The sequence below is a fragment of the Stegastes partitus genome, unplaced genomic scaffold, assembly GCF_000690725.1.
Source record: "Stegastes partitus isolate 25-593 unplaced genomic scaffold, Stegastes_partitus-1.0.2 Scaffold178, whole genome shotgun sequence".
NCBI lineage: Eukaryota > Metazoa > Chordata > Actinopteri > Pomacentridae > Stegastes > Stegastes partitus.
Genome location: NW_007577909.1, coordinates 122,417 through 138,086, shown reverse-complemented (window position 1 = coordinate 138,086; position 15,670 = coordinate 122,417). Strand labels below are relative to the sequence as shown.

At 44.9% G+C, this 15,670-nt stretch overlaps 1 protein-coding gene across 6 annotated transcripts in view; it reads right to left on the bottom strand.

Annotated features, from left to right (window-relative positions):
• Positions 1-15,162, bottom strand: part of LOC103355987 (sorting nexin-14) — a 20,304-nt gene extending 5,142 nt beyond the window's left edge. For 2 of the 6 annotated variants that reach the window (XM_008279988.1, XM_008279989.1), the window contains exons 1-23: positions 14,145-15,162; positions 13,869-14,039; positions 13,639-13,759; positions 13,396-13,469; positions 12,819-12,897; positions 12,686-12,729; positions 12,514-12,601; positions 12,345-12,429; positions 12,107-12,263; positions 11,876-11,951; positions 11,641-11,685; positions 11,433-11,513; positions 11,192-11,306; positions 10,724-10,879; positions 10,498-10,622; positions 9,032-9,090; positions 8,537-8,563; positions 6,754-6,886; positions 4,699-4,885; positions 2,030-2,113; positions 1,669-1,769; positions 272-383; positions 29-69 (exon numbers count right to left, since the gene is read on the bottom strand). In XM_008279988.1, the coding sequence (XP_008278210.1) occupies positions 29-69; positions 272-383; positions 1,669-1,769; positions 2,030-2,113; positions 4,699-4,885; positions 6,754-6,886; positions 8,537-8,563; positions 9,032-9,090; positions 10,498-10,622; positions 10,724-10,879; positions 11,192-11,306; positions 11,433-11,513; positions 11,641-11,685; positions 11,876-11,951; positions 12,107-12,263; positions 12,345-12,429; positions 12,514-12,601; positions 12,686-12,729; positions 12,819-12,897; positions 13,396-13,469; positions 13,639-13,759; positions 13,869-14,005 (2,127 nt within the window). In that variant the 5' untranslated portion in view covers positions 14,006-14,039; positions 14,145-15,162. Of the gene's footprint in view, positions 1-28; positions 70-271; positions 384-1,668; positions 1,770-2,029; positions 2,114-4,698; positions 4,886-6,753; positions 6,887-7,556; positions 7,707-8,536; positions 8,564-9,031; positions 9,091-10,497; positions 10,623-10,723; positions 10,880-11,191; positions 11,307-11,432; positions 11,514-11,640; positions 11,686-11,875; positions 11,952-12,106; positions 12,264-12,344; positions 12,430-12,513; positions 12,602-12,685; positions 12,730-12,818; positions 12,898-13,395; positions 13,470-13,638; positions 13,760-13,868; positions 14,040-14,144 lie in introns of all 6 variants that reach the window. The other 4 variants (XM_008279990.1, XM_008279991.1, XM_008279986.1 and 1 more) reach the window with 3 other exon arrangements.
• Between the last annotated feature and the right edge of the window lie 508 nt (positions 15,163-15,670).

Below are 15,670 nucleotides of genomic sequence, written 5' to 3'. Positions count from 1 at the left end.
ACACAAACACAACGAATGCAGTTCTTACCTCTTTTATCAGTTTGCTGGGAACTGACTTAATGATTTTTCCTGTGAAACATAAATACTTTATCTCAGTGATGTATGGCTCCGTCACATTTCTCCCCGTCCCAGACACAAAACATCTTTTCACCGCCACCCAAGGTCAGCCTGATCAAACACCGTCACACAGCGTTTGACACGTTCGGCTGTTCAAACATAATCTATCTCGCTTGTCTCTGTTGCTATCTCCAGTTCAGGGAGAATACTGTACCGAGGTTCACGTCGGGTAACATCTTGTCCAGGAACTGAGACTCCATGCTGTGAGGAGACAGGAAGTCGGCCAGGAGCTGGCTGTTGCTCAGCTCCGGGTGCTGCAGGAGTCTCTGCAAAGAAAACAGGTAAAAATACACAAGCTGTCAGTTGTGTTCTGCTACAGCTGGACGTCATTCAGAGGACCTTGGATCACAATATGCTCGACGTTAGAAGCAAAGTGGAGTAAAAGCAGGTGCAGTGTGTTGCTCAGGCTGCCACGTGGACACATTCACTTACAGATACTTTGGAGCTTAATCGTCTATCCTGACCTGTGGTTTGCATGTTCTATTGCCAACCAACAAACTTTCCACAGGCTGTTAAATTAACTTCCTCTATCCATTCGTTCCAGCACGTCATAAAAAAGAGAAACTTGCAGGGACTTATTCTGAGATGGGTAATCCATCACGGAGAATGTTTTCGCTGCTTTTTGGGCTGTCGTTTATGATTTTGTGGAGATGGTCCTGCGAGCAGGGGCCATTTAGAAATCTTTCCTCTGCGCTGCGTTCAAGGATGCTCCACTTCCAACACATGTGGGATTCGTGAGTCAGCTTCTGAAAAGCTCCTTGAACGTGTGAGCGATGTTGTGTCAGATGGAAACAATCTGCGGTTATGAAAAGGGTGTGAATTTGGTCATTTTTCTGCATAAATGTTTGACAGCCAGATCTCAAATCTTTTTAGAGAGTCCTTGAACGCGCTGCTAAAAAGAGCCTTGGTGGACCACGATGGCCGCTGCAGACTCTGAACTCTGTCATTCTGTCTCTTCCTCTGTGCTTTGAAAAGCTGCAGCTGCCCTGGTGACGGCGACGGAGGAGAGATCATCTCTCCTCCACGCAGAGCGCTGATTCAACCCGTCTGCAGGCCTGACACGGTACAGGCAGTCCTCCACAATGATCACTTTTAAAGGGTTGTTTCCTGGAGATGAAGTGTTCCTGAGACACTTAAGAACTGACAGCGTTCTGATTTAATCTTGACGTCTGTTCAGTCAGACACGTAGTTTTTGTAGTTGGAAACTGAAATTAGTAAAAGTATAGATCGTGTAATGACAACATCAAAATACCTGGATGTAGGGATTTGACTTAATGGAGTTTAGAGCACATTAACAGCCAAATTATCTCTATTATTTTACTTAAATATCCAAAAACACAAGATCTGATTTGACCAGAATAAACATATTCCATTAGATCCTGCATTTACTTTACAACTATACGACCCACTTTAGCCACACAGAGACTGCAGTTAAATGATGTTCATCTCTCTGAGCAGAAACACAATCAGAGGATTCCTGTTAAATTCTGGCTCTTCTTCTACATTCTGTCTAATACAATTCAGAATCAGAGAGTTTCATCAGATATCCACCTGCAGGTACTCCTGGAACTCCTCCCGCTTGGATGTGAGAAACTCATAATTCTTGGGGCCGATTATTCTCTTCGAGGGCAACTGGGCATCCGGAAATGACCCTGCAAAAGGTGTGAAACATCACAGAGAGGAATGCTGAAAAAACATTAAAGGAACAAGTTTCCTTTGGCTGCAGCGGGAAAATTACATAATCTTTCATCACATCTGAAAGGTTGACTGAGAATTAACGGTGCGTGAATTCTCTGGAATCCAAAAACCGTTTTTTGTGGTAAATGTCTTCCTTATAGCTGTGATTGAACAAAGGAACGGCGCCCAGGCGGCTTCAAGCCAAACAGCAGCAGCAAAAACTGAGAAAACCTACCATGAAACTCTGTGAGCTTTGATTCGAGGACGTAGAACTCCAGATATCTTCTGTACACGGACCAGTGCTCAGTCTCATGTCCCACTGCAGGAAAACAAACAAGTAAATAAATCAAAACTTAGTTCACACATAGCCACTTCCACACAAATCATCTCAAAGTGCCAGTGACGGGCGCCTGGACAGCTCGGCGGGTCGGGCGGGCGACCCATGTATAGGGGCTTTAATCCCCGACGCCGTGGTTCGATTCCAGCCAGCGGTTCATTTGCTGCATGTCATTCCCCTGCTCTCCTCCCCACGTTTCTCTGTCTATCTTCCCTGTCAACCATCATTAAAGGCGGAAAAGCCCAAAAAACATCTTTAAAAAAAGTGGCAATGACAATCACTTCCTGTGTTCTGCTTTAGGACGTAAGCTGCAAAGATGCCGTGGCACACCTTTGAAGATTTACCGATAAAATATCTCAGATCCTGCTTTGTTTTCACTTGTTCAATAAGTACGTTTTTCATTCTGATCTCGTCTAAACCTCACAAGTCCTACAAACTCCTTCAGCATTGAATCACCTCTTAATTAAACTGTCTTATCTCTGAGACTGACAGTTCAGATGAACCATACTTAAAACACATTATCTCTGACATCTAAATCTTGTATTTGTGTTTATTTACCACCTTTCTCTTTAATGAAAATCATTCCAGGACACTGAATTTCTAGAGAAATCCTCCAGAAAGCATCGAGCCAGCCATAGAAGCTGAAGCAGTATCAGCAGATCAGATTTCTGGAGAACTGCTCCGACATTCTTCAGAAACATAAATGTTTCAGCTGCTCCTCGCTGGAGGGTTTGTGTTGCTTAACTTTTCCTGATAAGAAAACTAAAGGTGGTGTGGATCTAAGTCAGGCAGCATAGTTGGCCAGGTCTTGGTTATCACTTTTTTAATATGTTGTAATGTTCCTCTTCTGCCAAGCTGCTGGAGTCGGGGATGTACCGAGGTAGTTCTGGGCAGGCTCAAGCCGAACATGCTGGAACCCATCAGAGCCAAGCAACGGTACCTTGATCTCATCTGACCAACGAATGTCCGCTAACATTAGTCAGGCTTCTTTTTGTGTTCTCATCAATGTTTCCTCTTGAAGTTTTGTTCCCAGTAGTAAGTGTGGGTATGTTTTGTGTCCACAGAGGTTGACGTTGTGCTCCGTCCTTCACACTGTCTGACCTGTCACTGACCTGTCATCTTCACTGATAACTCCTGAGCCACGTCTGGAAGCACCTGCCCATCTGTTTACCACAGGCAGGTTGTGCAAATAGCACACGGTCAGGAGGACGTGGCTTCAGGAGGACGTTGCTTCAGGAGGACGTGGCTTCAGGAGGACGGTGCTTCAGGAGGACGTGGCTGCAGTTCTGGTTCACGGCTCTACGGCTCGCTCTACACCTCCTGATAACGGCTGCAACTGTGGACTAACTTCTAGCTGGTTGCTGAGCCTCCTGTATCCTTTCCCATCTTTGTAGGTCTCAGAACCAAGTTTTTCAATTAGTCTTGCAATTTTTTTCCCCACATGGAGCCATGATGCAGACATGTAACTCATCAGTGAGGAGAGAAGTGAAGGAGAGAAGTGAAGGAGAGGAGAGATGTGAAGGAGAGAAGTGAAGGAGAGGAGAGAAGTGAAGGAGAGAAGAGATGTGAAGGAGAGAAGTGAGCGAGAGAAGAGAAGTGAAGGAGAGGAGAGGAGAGGAGAGGAGAGGAGAGGAGAGGAGAGAAGTGAGGAGCGGTGTTTGCACAACCACTATGTAATTGTTGCTGAATGTAGAGAAGAGAAACTAAAAACTTAAGTATCGATTCCATCACGTACGTATTGATCTGATACCGATACCAATGTGGTATCGATACTATTGATACTTTGGAAAACAAAGGCCTGACAGGTGGAAGGAGGCTGCATAGGGTTTATAGTCACATCAACATAAACGCTGTTCTGGGAGATGGGAGGGAAGGCCCAGCAGCCAGCAGCTGAAGGCCTCTCCAGAGCCTCTAAAGAGGGCAGCCAGTGGTTCTGGATGAAGTGACAGGACTCTACTGGGTCTCAGAACTAAGTGAACACCATCTTGGAAAACGACTGGGATTCACTACTGTTGATGACCCAGAAGATGCCTCCACTAACCTGGCCGATATGTAAAGTCTAGGCAGCAGGTCTCAGGGATGGCATGAAGGGATACTAACAGCTAAATCCTACAGAACAGACTCAGACATTCACTTCTCTGGCAGACATTAAGGCACCTTGTCTACAGTGGACGCTACATCACGGCTAAGCTAGGAAAGTCCAGGTAAGCAACACACACATCCAGCTGACTCCTAACGCAGAAGAACAACTCACTTGGCCATCCGGCAGAGTCTGGGCAGCATGTCTCAGGAGTGCAGTTGAGGGATATTAACAGCTAGTCGTGCATAACGAACCTTTCTTCAAGAACATTTAATGTCACAGAGAAACACTGACAGTTTGACTCTATTCTGTGCACATCAGCTGATGCAAATTACAAATTACTGGTCAGAAGTTAACAGCAAATGCAAAACGCCAATGCACAGAAGAGGACAGCACAGCTTGCTCTGAAGCCTCGTGCATGGAGGCAGAATGACCTCTCTGAGCTGACGCTGAGCGAGACAGAAAGAAAAGGTCCACGCCGCCTCACCCGCCTTCCGGTCGTTGCGCTCCACATCGATGCAGAACACAGGAATCCTCTCCCTCTTCACGTCGTCGTCGTAGAAATCAATGTACGGGATCGTGATGTTCCAGGCCGAGAGGTTTCGGGGGGTGCTGGGAGTGGAGGCTGCCTCCATCGGGGAGTCGTCCTCCAGCACCATCATCGCTTCCTCCACCTTGAATATCAGGAAGCGAGAGAGGTGAAGGTCAGGTAGAGTAAGCCTTTTCAGAATGAGCAGGTTATGGTCGAGATCTCTGCAGGATGGAGAGCTGTTTTTACAGTTCATGTTCTCTCTACTTTGTACTGAATTACAATTTCAGTGCGTTTACCTGCACATAAACTGTACCCTCTGAGTTAAAATCAACTTTCTTCACAGTGAATTTAAATATAAAGGAGGCTTTAACAGCTGAGACTCAGCCACAAGTAAAGGAAACGCAAACGTAAACACAGGATTTCCCCTATCGCTACACAGGACAGGCAATTAGAGAAACATCTGCAGACTCTGAGCCACACTAACAAGCTGTGGAAGCCAGGCCGGTGCATGCCGCCGATTATTTGAAATATAACACCAAAATAAAACAACACTACTTAAGAGCCTTCTGTACTGATAAAGCACAACTGTGATAAAGGATAAGGAACTCTCACGAGTCGTGGCTGATAAAGCTTCGATCAAGTGGATATGCTTGTGCTGAATGGGGCCTGGAAAATGCTTTGTCAAAGCAGGCAGCCAAGGTAATAAAACTCAAGGAAGTACTGAGAACACTTAAGTTCGGTTGGCTGCACACTCGCTTTCTCAGGTCATGCAGACGTCTTAGTCACCAGACAGCAGTGATCCAAAACTAAAACCTGACAAATCAGAAAACTCTCTTCGTGGACGGCAGCTTTGCTCCTTTCTTTACTCACCGACGCCCCCGTGTGGCAGCTACACCCTGGTGGTGTAAAGGAGTGCTTTGATTTGTTTTGCAGCAGGTTGATGGATTAACAGAAATACGGAAAGCTGCCGTGTTGCTTTAAATTTCACAAGTAAAATAGACGTTCACATTAGTGAGAGTAAAAAGAAGACAGGATGTTTGGATTTAGAGTCTAGACTACAGGCAACGATCATCCTGTGAGCATCATAAACACTTTCATGATCTAAAAACCTGCGGTGGAGTGCAGCTCAGCACATTTACTCTAGTCCTGTACCTGAGTATAAATGTGGGGTACTTACATGTCACTTGAGTCTTTGCTATTCATCACACTCTCTACTTTTATTCCACCACTTTCTGAGGAACATACAGATTTTTTTTTTACTTTGTTATATTTATCTAGGATTCAAGGTCTTTATTGGTCCCAGACACAGTTATAGATGGTACAACGTGCAGTGAAATGCGTTGTGCACCTGCTCCACACCAAAACAATAATAATAAGATGGATAATAATAAAGATTCTAGTAGCTTTAGTTACCAGATAATTTATAAACTATGATGTTCCAGACAAAACACAGAGCTTATAAACCATGTTTTTTTTTAGTTATAATTCAAATGACCCCACAGCGCACCGTGGTCACTGTTTTGCATGTTGTTTAAGTAATTTTTCATGTCAAATACTTTCATGGTTCCGGCTTCACAAATGTGCCTCTTTTGCCCCTTTTGCCCTCTATTCGCTTTAATATGTTTTCATAATGTTGAAGTTTGATTAGGACTGCCGGTTGGACAAAACAAGCATTGACAGAATGTTTACAAACCAAATATCAGCTGATTGGTTCAATGGTTGGTTGTAGTTCTTTAGGAAATAGATCAAAATGAGCTAAATCCTGTTTTTATATATAAACATGAGTATTAAAAACCCAATGATATATTTTACAGGGAGTATTTTCTCACACTGATTATTTTAAATTCTCTCGGTGCATTTCCCTTATTGTGTTTAGATATATTTACTAAAGCTTAATTATAGAACTTTTACTTGTAGGAGTATTTTTACAGTGTGGTATTACAACTTTTACTTTACTTCTTCCACCGCTGCTAAAAACGAGTGTTTGGACTGTTTTTAGCTGTGCCTCACCATATCATCCTCTCCCTCCACCAGCCCGTAGGACGGCAGCATCGCTCCCTCCATGGTCGTGCTCTTGAACACTCCTTTGATCTTACTGCCAATGCGGCTGATCCCGAAGGACTCGCCCCTCTTTGACGTGTTCCTGCAGTTCGAACAGGGAGGATATCAAACAATGAGTGATGGAGGAGACGAGCGCGGCTTCGGCAAAGCGCATGCAGCTCCAGAGAAGTGACAGGGGAGGAACCATAGAGGAGGAGAAGCAGCACACTGTGTCGGTATCATGACCGTTAATGGGAGGGAGGAGCTGAGGTAGCCAAACCCGAGCCAGAACGTCACTTCACAGTCATCTTACAATGAAATGCCCGGGTTGCTGCTAAAGCGCTGCCAGACCAAAAGCAAACACGGCACAGAAGCAGTGAGCAGTGATTTCATGAACGGATGTTTCGTTTGAAGGGGATCACAGATTTTAATGATCACAGCAACGTCGTGTTATCAGTTACCAGTCAACCAGGGAAGGTACACAAAATCACAGGTGCTCTGTGTGAGTGCCTGTTAGATACGTGAAATAAAAACAACAGACAGTGAAACACCAACACACCAGAAGCTGAACAGAGAAAAGTCACTGCATTGTCAAACACAAGAATTTCACCACAACAAAGGGGGAGAAAGGACACATGACAAATAAAAACGGGATCCCATGCACTGGCCCCAGCATGCAGGCGTGGAGGCCGGGACCGGGGTCACGTGGGGGGAAGTGGACAGAACGACATGACACTGAGCGGCCTGCGACACACAGATGGACCCTGACTTACTTGGGTGATGAGTGGCGGTGGTGGGATAGCGAGCCATATGGGAAGTTTGTGAACGTGGACTGGGCATGGAGGGAGTTAAAGGATGCAGGTGAAGAGCTGCCAGAGGCGGTGAACAGTGAGGACGGGGACTCGGGGCTCCAGTCCCAGGAACTATAAGCAGAACAGGGCCACATCCCGACGGGCAAGAGGAGGGAGAGGACCGTGGATCATACCGGGGCAGGCAGTATGGTGGTTACAGAATCAGAGTGGACATACAGTCACAGACACAGCACGGTGGTGGCAATACATAGATGGAGAAACGGGCGGACAGACGGGCAGAGTGGAGGGGAGTCTCAGACGCAGATATGGCTCGTAGTTGGTCAGCATTCATGGATGTGAGAGCGGGAATGCACTGATGAAAGCTATCATCTGCCGTCTCTTCTATGCTCTCTGAGTGGCGTAATTGATGCTGCTTTGGAAACTGCCTTCATAACAAGATTGCTTAAGACGGAAAAGCTGAGAACTAAAACCATTCCACGTCCTCCCCTGAGTTTTCCTGGTGTTTAATTCTGTAATTTTGGAAACAAGCAAACCTTGATTTGCTAAGAAAATCATGAAAACTACAGCCTGAACCAGCACGACTCTTGATTAGCTTGATTAGTATCTAATTAATGATGACTCATGCTATAATTAGCATGATTAGCTGATTAAGGTCACTTTTCTCAACCTTCTCTCATTTGCATTTACAGCACAAGCACCGAATGAAAGACGTACGTAGGGGTGAAATTAGATTAGCGATAAAACGCCGTGTCATTATCCTGTTATCAGCTGATGCACGCTGAACTGGAGGCCTGATTGCAGTGGGCACAGGGCACGGTGAATTTGTTAAAAAGGCAGTACGTCGCCCTCTTTAGGCAAGAATGGAGTGTCTTTTGCATCTTGCGTGCAGCACTGCTCAGCCAGCCACTGTTTCGATCAGCACACCGATGCCTTATACTCACCGAATGTCATCCAAACTGAGGCTATTTCTGGAACAATATGCACAAGGAGTTAGTGGCAGGGCCCCGTGGCCGCATACACACCACACCCGGCGCTAGAAAACACAACAGTCCATCCCTGGGCTCAAGTTAATTCACTCAGAATGGAAGTTTCATTACACTGAAACTCTAATCTTACAGCTCGTTCCATTAAACTTAACGTGCATTTCTAATGGATGTGGCTGGCATTATGCTATGCTCTGCCTTCAGAATGCAGCTGCTGTGGGGATACAGGGAGCTGTGAGCATTAACGAAAGTAAAATATCAACGACATCAGAGAGATTAAAGCAACTGGAGTTGGATGTGGAAGAAAACAGAACAATTTATTTTCTGCCTAAAACAAAGAGGGAGCAGTGAGTGTTAATAGGTTTCTGGTTCTAGATCACTGCCTGTGTGTTACTACGCTAAGCTTTCATCTCGTTACACACAAACACAGGATTTAGTGAAGCGAAAACCTACCTGCTCATTTTGGAGTTTCTGGCAGGGGACTCGGCCCCTCTCAGAAGTTGGCGAAAGTACTGCAGGAAGACACGGAAAAGGGAAATGAAAGCATGTAAAGGTCACAGCAATCAAACACTGCGTATAGAAACTCTGGTACGGTGTGTGAACTACATCACAGGAACATCTAACGGGACTTAAATGCTTTAATTTCTGCCGTGTTTATTGGGGTGCAGGAATAGGACGGATCAGATGAAATCATATTCTTTTCCAGACGCCGTATTAATGCAGGGCAGCGGCCTGCTGTGGACAATAGCTCAGCTCTGGTCCACCCACTTGTGTTCAATGAAACTGCCTCTGAGGGGTGAAATTCGGCTTGGCAGCTTGGCACAGCGCCAGCGTCGGCTCATTGGCCAGCGGTGCGTCTGGTATCGATGGCAGGACCGATAGCGGTTGGCGGCTGAGAGATCGGAAGAGGGCAGAGTCAACAAAGTCCAGTTCAGCGCTGTTTTCAATATTTGGCGGGTCGTTTGTTTTTTACATCTAAAACAATCTAAATGGAAACGGTAGAAGTTATGAACACGCAGTCAGCGCTTCCATGACCGTGATTTTTCAGAAATGTGTACATGGCAGGCAGATAAAATATAGATATGATTAATGGTTCCCCTTCAGTAGCTTCCTGTCTGTTTCAGGATTGATTTTAAAATTTCATTGTGTGCTTAGAGGCGACCCAGGCCGAGGCTGCCTGATATCTGGAAAAAGAGCTGATTCAAGTGCAGCCTGACACCTGACTTCACCTTTTACTTCACGATCACATTTCAACGTTTCTTACAGTTTTTTTTTTGCTCAAATTTGTTAAACTTGGTATTTTAAGCATGTGCAGCACTCAGCCCTGTAAACTGTGTTCAACATGCTGTACAAGTAAATCAGGTTAGATTATATTTTTCATTAGATCGGGCTGAGACGTGTTCTCAGGCTTGTTGGTGATGAGCTGGTTGAGGGCCTACCTGAGGAAATCAGGCTGCAGATTCAGTTTCTCCTTCTAAATCACTTCTTAAAACCCACTTTTATAGACTCACGTTTGAGTGATGCTCTCTTTTAGAATTTCTTTTCCCTTTTACATCAGTACTGCTTGCTGTCCTTCCTTATCTCTTTCTTAATCTATTTTTATCTTTAGCTTTTATCCTAATTCCCCTCTGTGACATCATCTTTTTAATCAGTTTCACTAGTTTTATTATAACACACCTTTCAATAGTGACCCAGCCTGTTTTTTTTTTTCATTTTTATTGTGTATATTTTTACATTTTGAGTGTTCATCTGCACTTTCATACGTGTTGTTGTTTTCCTGTGTTGCCTCGTCTCTGTGTGTGTGTTGTGTTCCTTTATTATGTAAAAGCACTTTGTGACTTCTGTTCTTAAAGGTGCTGCACAAATAAAGTTCATTATTATTATTAATGAGAGACTTTATTTGTGGTGGAGATGCTAACCTCATCGCTGTGGCAGAACATCGGAGTGAAAACATTCTCCAGGAGGGAGAGGACATGTTCGTAGGCTTCGAACAAGCACCTCATGGTCTGCAGCTTCACCACCTCTGCATACGGGCCCTCAGCAACTGGGAAGGTCAAGAAAAGCACACACACTTCATTCATGTGCACTCGCTTCTTTTTAAAAAGTCTTAAGTCTAGTGATTCAGTAAAGCTCGCTGCCACATACTGTTGCGTATTTCTTCCACTATAAAGGGGTCGAAGCGGATCTTGTCGACGCTCTCGTCCAAGCAGTAGGTCTCGTAGATCTTCTTCACCTCCTCGTGAAGCATCATTTTCTCTGAGTCGGAAAGCTCCGGGCACAGAATCCTGTCGTTGAATTCCTCTGAGAAGTTAGGAGAGTCGCACGTCGCAGTCTCGCTCTTCAAGGACTTTTCAAAATGCATAACTGTGCCAACCGAGTGTCATCATAAACAGTCTTCTGTACATTTTGCCTGTAATCTCAGAACGACTAAGTTGTTGATAAGTGAAAAAAAGGGGCTGAATTAGGGAATGCTTCTTCTGGAGTTATGTCAGAATTGAGTAATTAATTGAGATTATATTTACCAAACCGTCTCTGGGGCACAAACACAGCAATGCGGTGGCTTTTATGAGTAAAGTTTGATCCAGACTTCTGAGAGGAAGTGGAAACACCTACCAACTGCCAGGCAGAACTGGAGCACGTGGACGGCTCCTTCCTGCTTTAGGAAGTTCATGAAACGAAAGAGAAGGTCTTGCTGCTCTCGGATTTCCTTCAGCTCCAGCTTCAGCACCTGATGTGAGAAAGTGCAGCAGAAAAACATAGACAAGGTGCTCTTCCTTTTACTTTCTGGAGAGCTAGCCTTTACATGCTTTTGTACTTTAATACCATATTGTTCTGCATCAAAGGAAACACTTACTGAGGGCTTCTTGTTGCGGATATCAGAGTACTTTTGTAGGAAAGGAACCAGTGTTGAAGTGGGCTCCGTGGCTTCTTCAGGCTGGTGAGACAAAGACAGATGCATGCTTCACTCAGACATTACTTCGACTCTGCTGCAAGATTTTTAAATACACAGAATATAGAATAGATGGAACCACACACCAGCTCACAGTTCAACAAGTACTTACAGGAGAGTTGTCGATGAATATCAAAAGTAAATGATTCACTGTGTCCTAAAATTGAAAAAAAGCAGCCATTCAGAAAACTCTCTTCAAACACTGGAAGTATTTTTGATGTTAAAAAATAAAAATCTTTGTCCCTAATCTGCATGATCATTGTAAACAGATCAAACTTAGTCTTAGACTGTATCAGCAGAGGGATTCAACAGCTCTGAACTTCTGCCTTTAATGAGTCTACACTCACAGGATCAGCCAAGTAGTCCATTGAAGGAAGGAAGACAGAACCAGCCAAGACTTCTCTTATCAGGAGAGTAAGAGATCTGAGAGGAGCGAAGAGATAACGCAGCAGGAAACGAGAGAAAGAAAGAGTAAAGCATGACCCTTATCTGCTTCTTATTGTGTCAGTAATCACGCTGTGCCCCTGTGTCGTGGCTCATTGTTACAAACGTACAGCGCGTGGCCTTTCCTGACTTACCTGCAGTCCGTAGCCTTGGGCGGCAGGATGTAGGGGAACAGCATCTCCGTCAGCTTCCTGAGGTACAGCAGCTCATCTCTGCGACTGCGTAGAGCCACGTGGAGATCAGGACCGTATTCCTCCAGGGCAGCTTGCTGAAGAAACTCTGTGTTCTTCACTACAAAGGAGCACAAACAGAGCTAGCCTCATTACAGGGAACACAGCTCAGACTGTGTTGGTGTGATGGTACCAGCCTTACCTTTCTGTCTCGCTTTGCTAATAATTTCAATGTGCTTCATGGAAACTTTAAGAAGCTTTTGTGTAATAAGGGATGCCACATCCACCTGGGAGAGAAATATGTGTTTAAAAATACTAATAATATTCAATCAATTAGCATCTAGAAATGTTACCTTCATACAGTCTGTTACCTTCTGTGTTCGGCGAACTAACACAGCTGAAAAGAAACGCAGAGTCACTCTCAACTCGTCCACAAACGCCTCATCATCAGTGATGTCCCTGAAACAGAAACACTTGGAGTCACTTGGACTATTCAACATATTAAACCACAATCTGAATTATGACAGACAAAAACTGGCTCACCTGTACCAGGGATAGACAAAGTTTTCCAGAACAAGCTCTAAAATCTAAAAAAAAAATTAAAAACAAGATGAGATCAGTAAATTTAATATGATCGTTATTGTGATATAATTTAGGTTTACTTTACGTCTGTTACCTCTGAAAGAGAAGCGTCCACCTTAGAAGGAACCTTCAGGTCAAGCCATGGCTGATAGTTCTCCAGTAACAGAGTTGGTCTAAGAAAGAAAGAAAGAAAGAAAGAAAGAAAGAAAGAAAGAAAGAAAGAAAGAAACCACAGAGGAAAAGGAAACCACAGTATTATCCACAAAGGTTCCTGTTATAATCCTGCCTGGCCATTAGAGGGCAGTGTGACATCTTCTATAACCTTATAAATAATGTGACTGAGCTAACCTTATAAACAACTGTCCTGAGCAGAGTGAATCTATGGTGACTGATCAAATGTTATGAGGTTAAAGCTAAATTATACTTAAAAACTACATATATATAAAGAGGACTGTTTTCCTCGTTCATCTTACCATTTGATTTGTGCCCTGTCTCTTTTATTAGAACAACAAAAGCCAGCACAGACAGAGTCACACTCAGGGAATGTCCACTGTGTCTGCAGGCATTATGAGTTCATCTTTTAATCCTAGCTGTTGTTGACATGAGGTCAAAATACAACACAACACAGCCTCGTCCTCGCCGCTGCACCACAACACAGCCGGGTCATTCACCTGTGCCTCTTGCATTTGATCTTTCCACAGACGGCACAGCTGTGGCCCAGTGGAAACAGCTCCTGCTGGTACGACTGCAACAAAGAGTGAACTCAGATTAACAGCAGGTATTATTCAGCAGCTGCTAAAGTGCCTGAATGTTGTGTCCAGTATCCTGATACATCTGTCCATTAGCAGCAGCAAACATCCAGCTATGATTTACTATCCATCACATAACTGCATCCTCCAGCTCTAATGACTGACCTTAGTCTTTGGTTTAATGGAGACTAAGATGTTGGGCAGCAGAGACTCAGGCCCCAGTGAGCAGTAGAAAGTGACGACTCCGGCCAGGAAGGACCAGAACACCATTATAATGTGAATGTACCTGTCAGAACAGAACAGAACATGTGCACTACTGTAGAACCATGACAGCACATGGAGTGAACAGATGGGGGGTCTGTGGAGGGGCGTTCAGTGACCTGGTGTGCACTCACCTATTTAAAAGCACGGTGGACATGAGCAGCAGCAGCAGCAGAAAGCAGAACACTGGATACTGCCGACCCAGCTCTCTGACCCGCTCCAGCTTCATCCTGCGTCTTATTCTCTGCAGATAAGCCGTGATGCACCCCATGCTGGTCTGCGGATCTCCGTCCTACTGCATATCACTGTAAACAGAAGGAACGTGATGCAGCTGGGCGTGGAACAGCCACACAATCACACCAGACCCACGGTGCGTTCACATAAACGAGCAGGTTGACTCCAGGGCTTACTGTGGGCGTCCAGCGGATCGCATGGGCCATTCCCCCCCGTAGTCCAGCAGCGACACCACCATGAATCTGCAGAAAGAAGATAAACACGCAAAGCTGCGCGTCCTAACACCAGACAGCGGAGGACCGGCGAGCCGCCGCACACAGCTGTAAGGATGAGCGGGATTAGCGGCAATTAGACGGCATCATTTGGGCACGAAACTGCGGAGGGTCGCTGCTCGGCTAATGGCTGCGGTGCTCCGGCTGTCATCTCCGGCCGCTGAGGGGCAGCGGCGCGGGGCTGGCGGTCGGTACCGGAGACCCGTGATGTCACCTCCGCCGCGCTCCCAGCAGCCACCGGCTCCTGTCGGTGGTTTAGCTTCACGGTGACAAGCGTAGCCACATGTTGACCTATAAATTAATAAATAAAGAAGTCACGGTGCACACGACGAGGTGTCCATATTGAAGGGACGAGGCGGAGTGACGTCCTGCGGAGCCGCCATGTCGGTTTGTCGTGTTTTCGCATGAAACGGACCCAGCGTGGGCTAAAGAAGTTCTAATGCAAGCAAGAAAACTGGAAATCTTCACAGCTGTACTTATTGACAACTGGTGGACACAAACTGGTTAACTACCATTTAGTTAGCTCGTCTGTTAGCCCGCTGTGGGAGCTACATCAGTGTTGCTATGGTTACTGCGGACCTAAACCGGATGAAGGTTGGAGGTGTTTCTACCCAAAAAAACACATTTTAGGAAGGAATCAGATAATTTAAAGTAAATTATTTGTGGCTTTATCCATCCGCAGTTTATCAAAACGCCATGAAAAATCAGGCAAAACAAAATAATCGACAGTTTCTAAAATGTACTGCACTGGAAAAAACGCCAGTCTGTCAAATCTCGCGATAGGAAAAGATGTCATCAGTAATTGATGAGTTCTGCCAGTTCAGGCTTGCTGGTACTTTGCATGGTAACATGTGTGTGGCTTCCTGGGACAACTGAGATTAAAAAAAATGATCCAATCATTTTTATTTTATTACTATATTAGTGAACATTGACTCCTCACACCCTCTCTGTAAACTGAACTGCTGCCATCAGGCAAACGTTTGTGTAGCGTTAAAGGAAGAACCTCCAGACTGATCAACAGCTTCATGCCACAGAACGCTGAACTGCTGACCCAGATCTGCAAACACTTGTTTGTTTAAATTGCTTTAAGTTATTGGATCCTGAAGAAACGCTCTCTCATCCTGCCTGTACTGCTGTGGATGTACAGCAACATGACAATAAACTGGATTTGATTTAATAAACACAAGTTCAGCTTCTTTGTTTAAAACTTCAGCTGTTACGTCCATGATCTTCTGTAACTGCTAGAAAGTAAATTCCATTCACCCACCTTGTCTTTCTCTAATGTCCCAACACAGAAAACACATTTAAAGAGTAAAAATCAGTCATTTCTTCATTATCACATAAAAACAAGTCGGAACAACCGAGAGCAAACACATCATAAATACTTACACAGGTCTGTTGCCGATTAATAGAGCACCTCGTGGAAATTT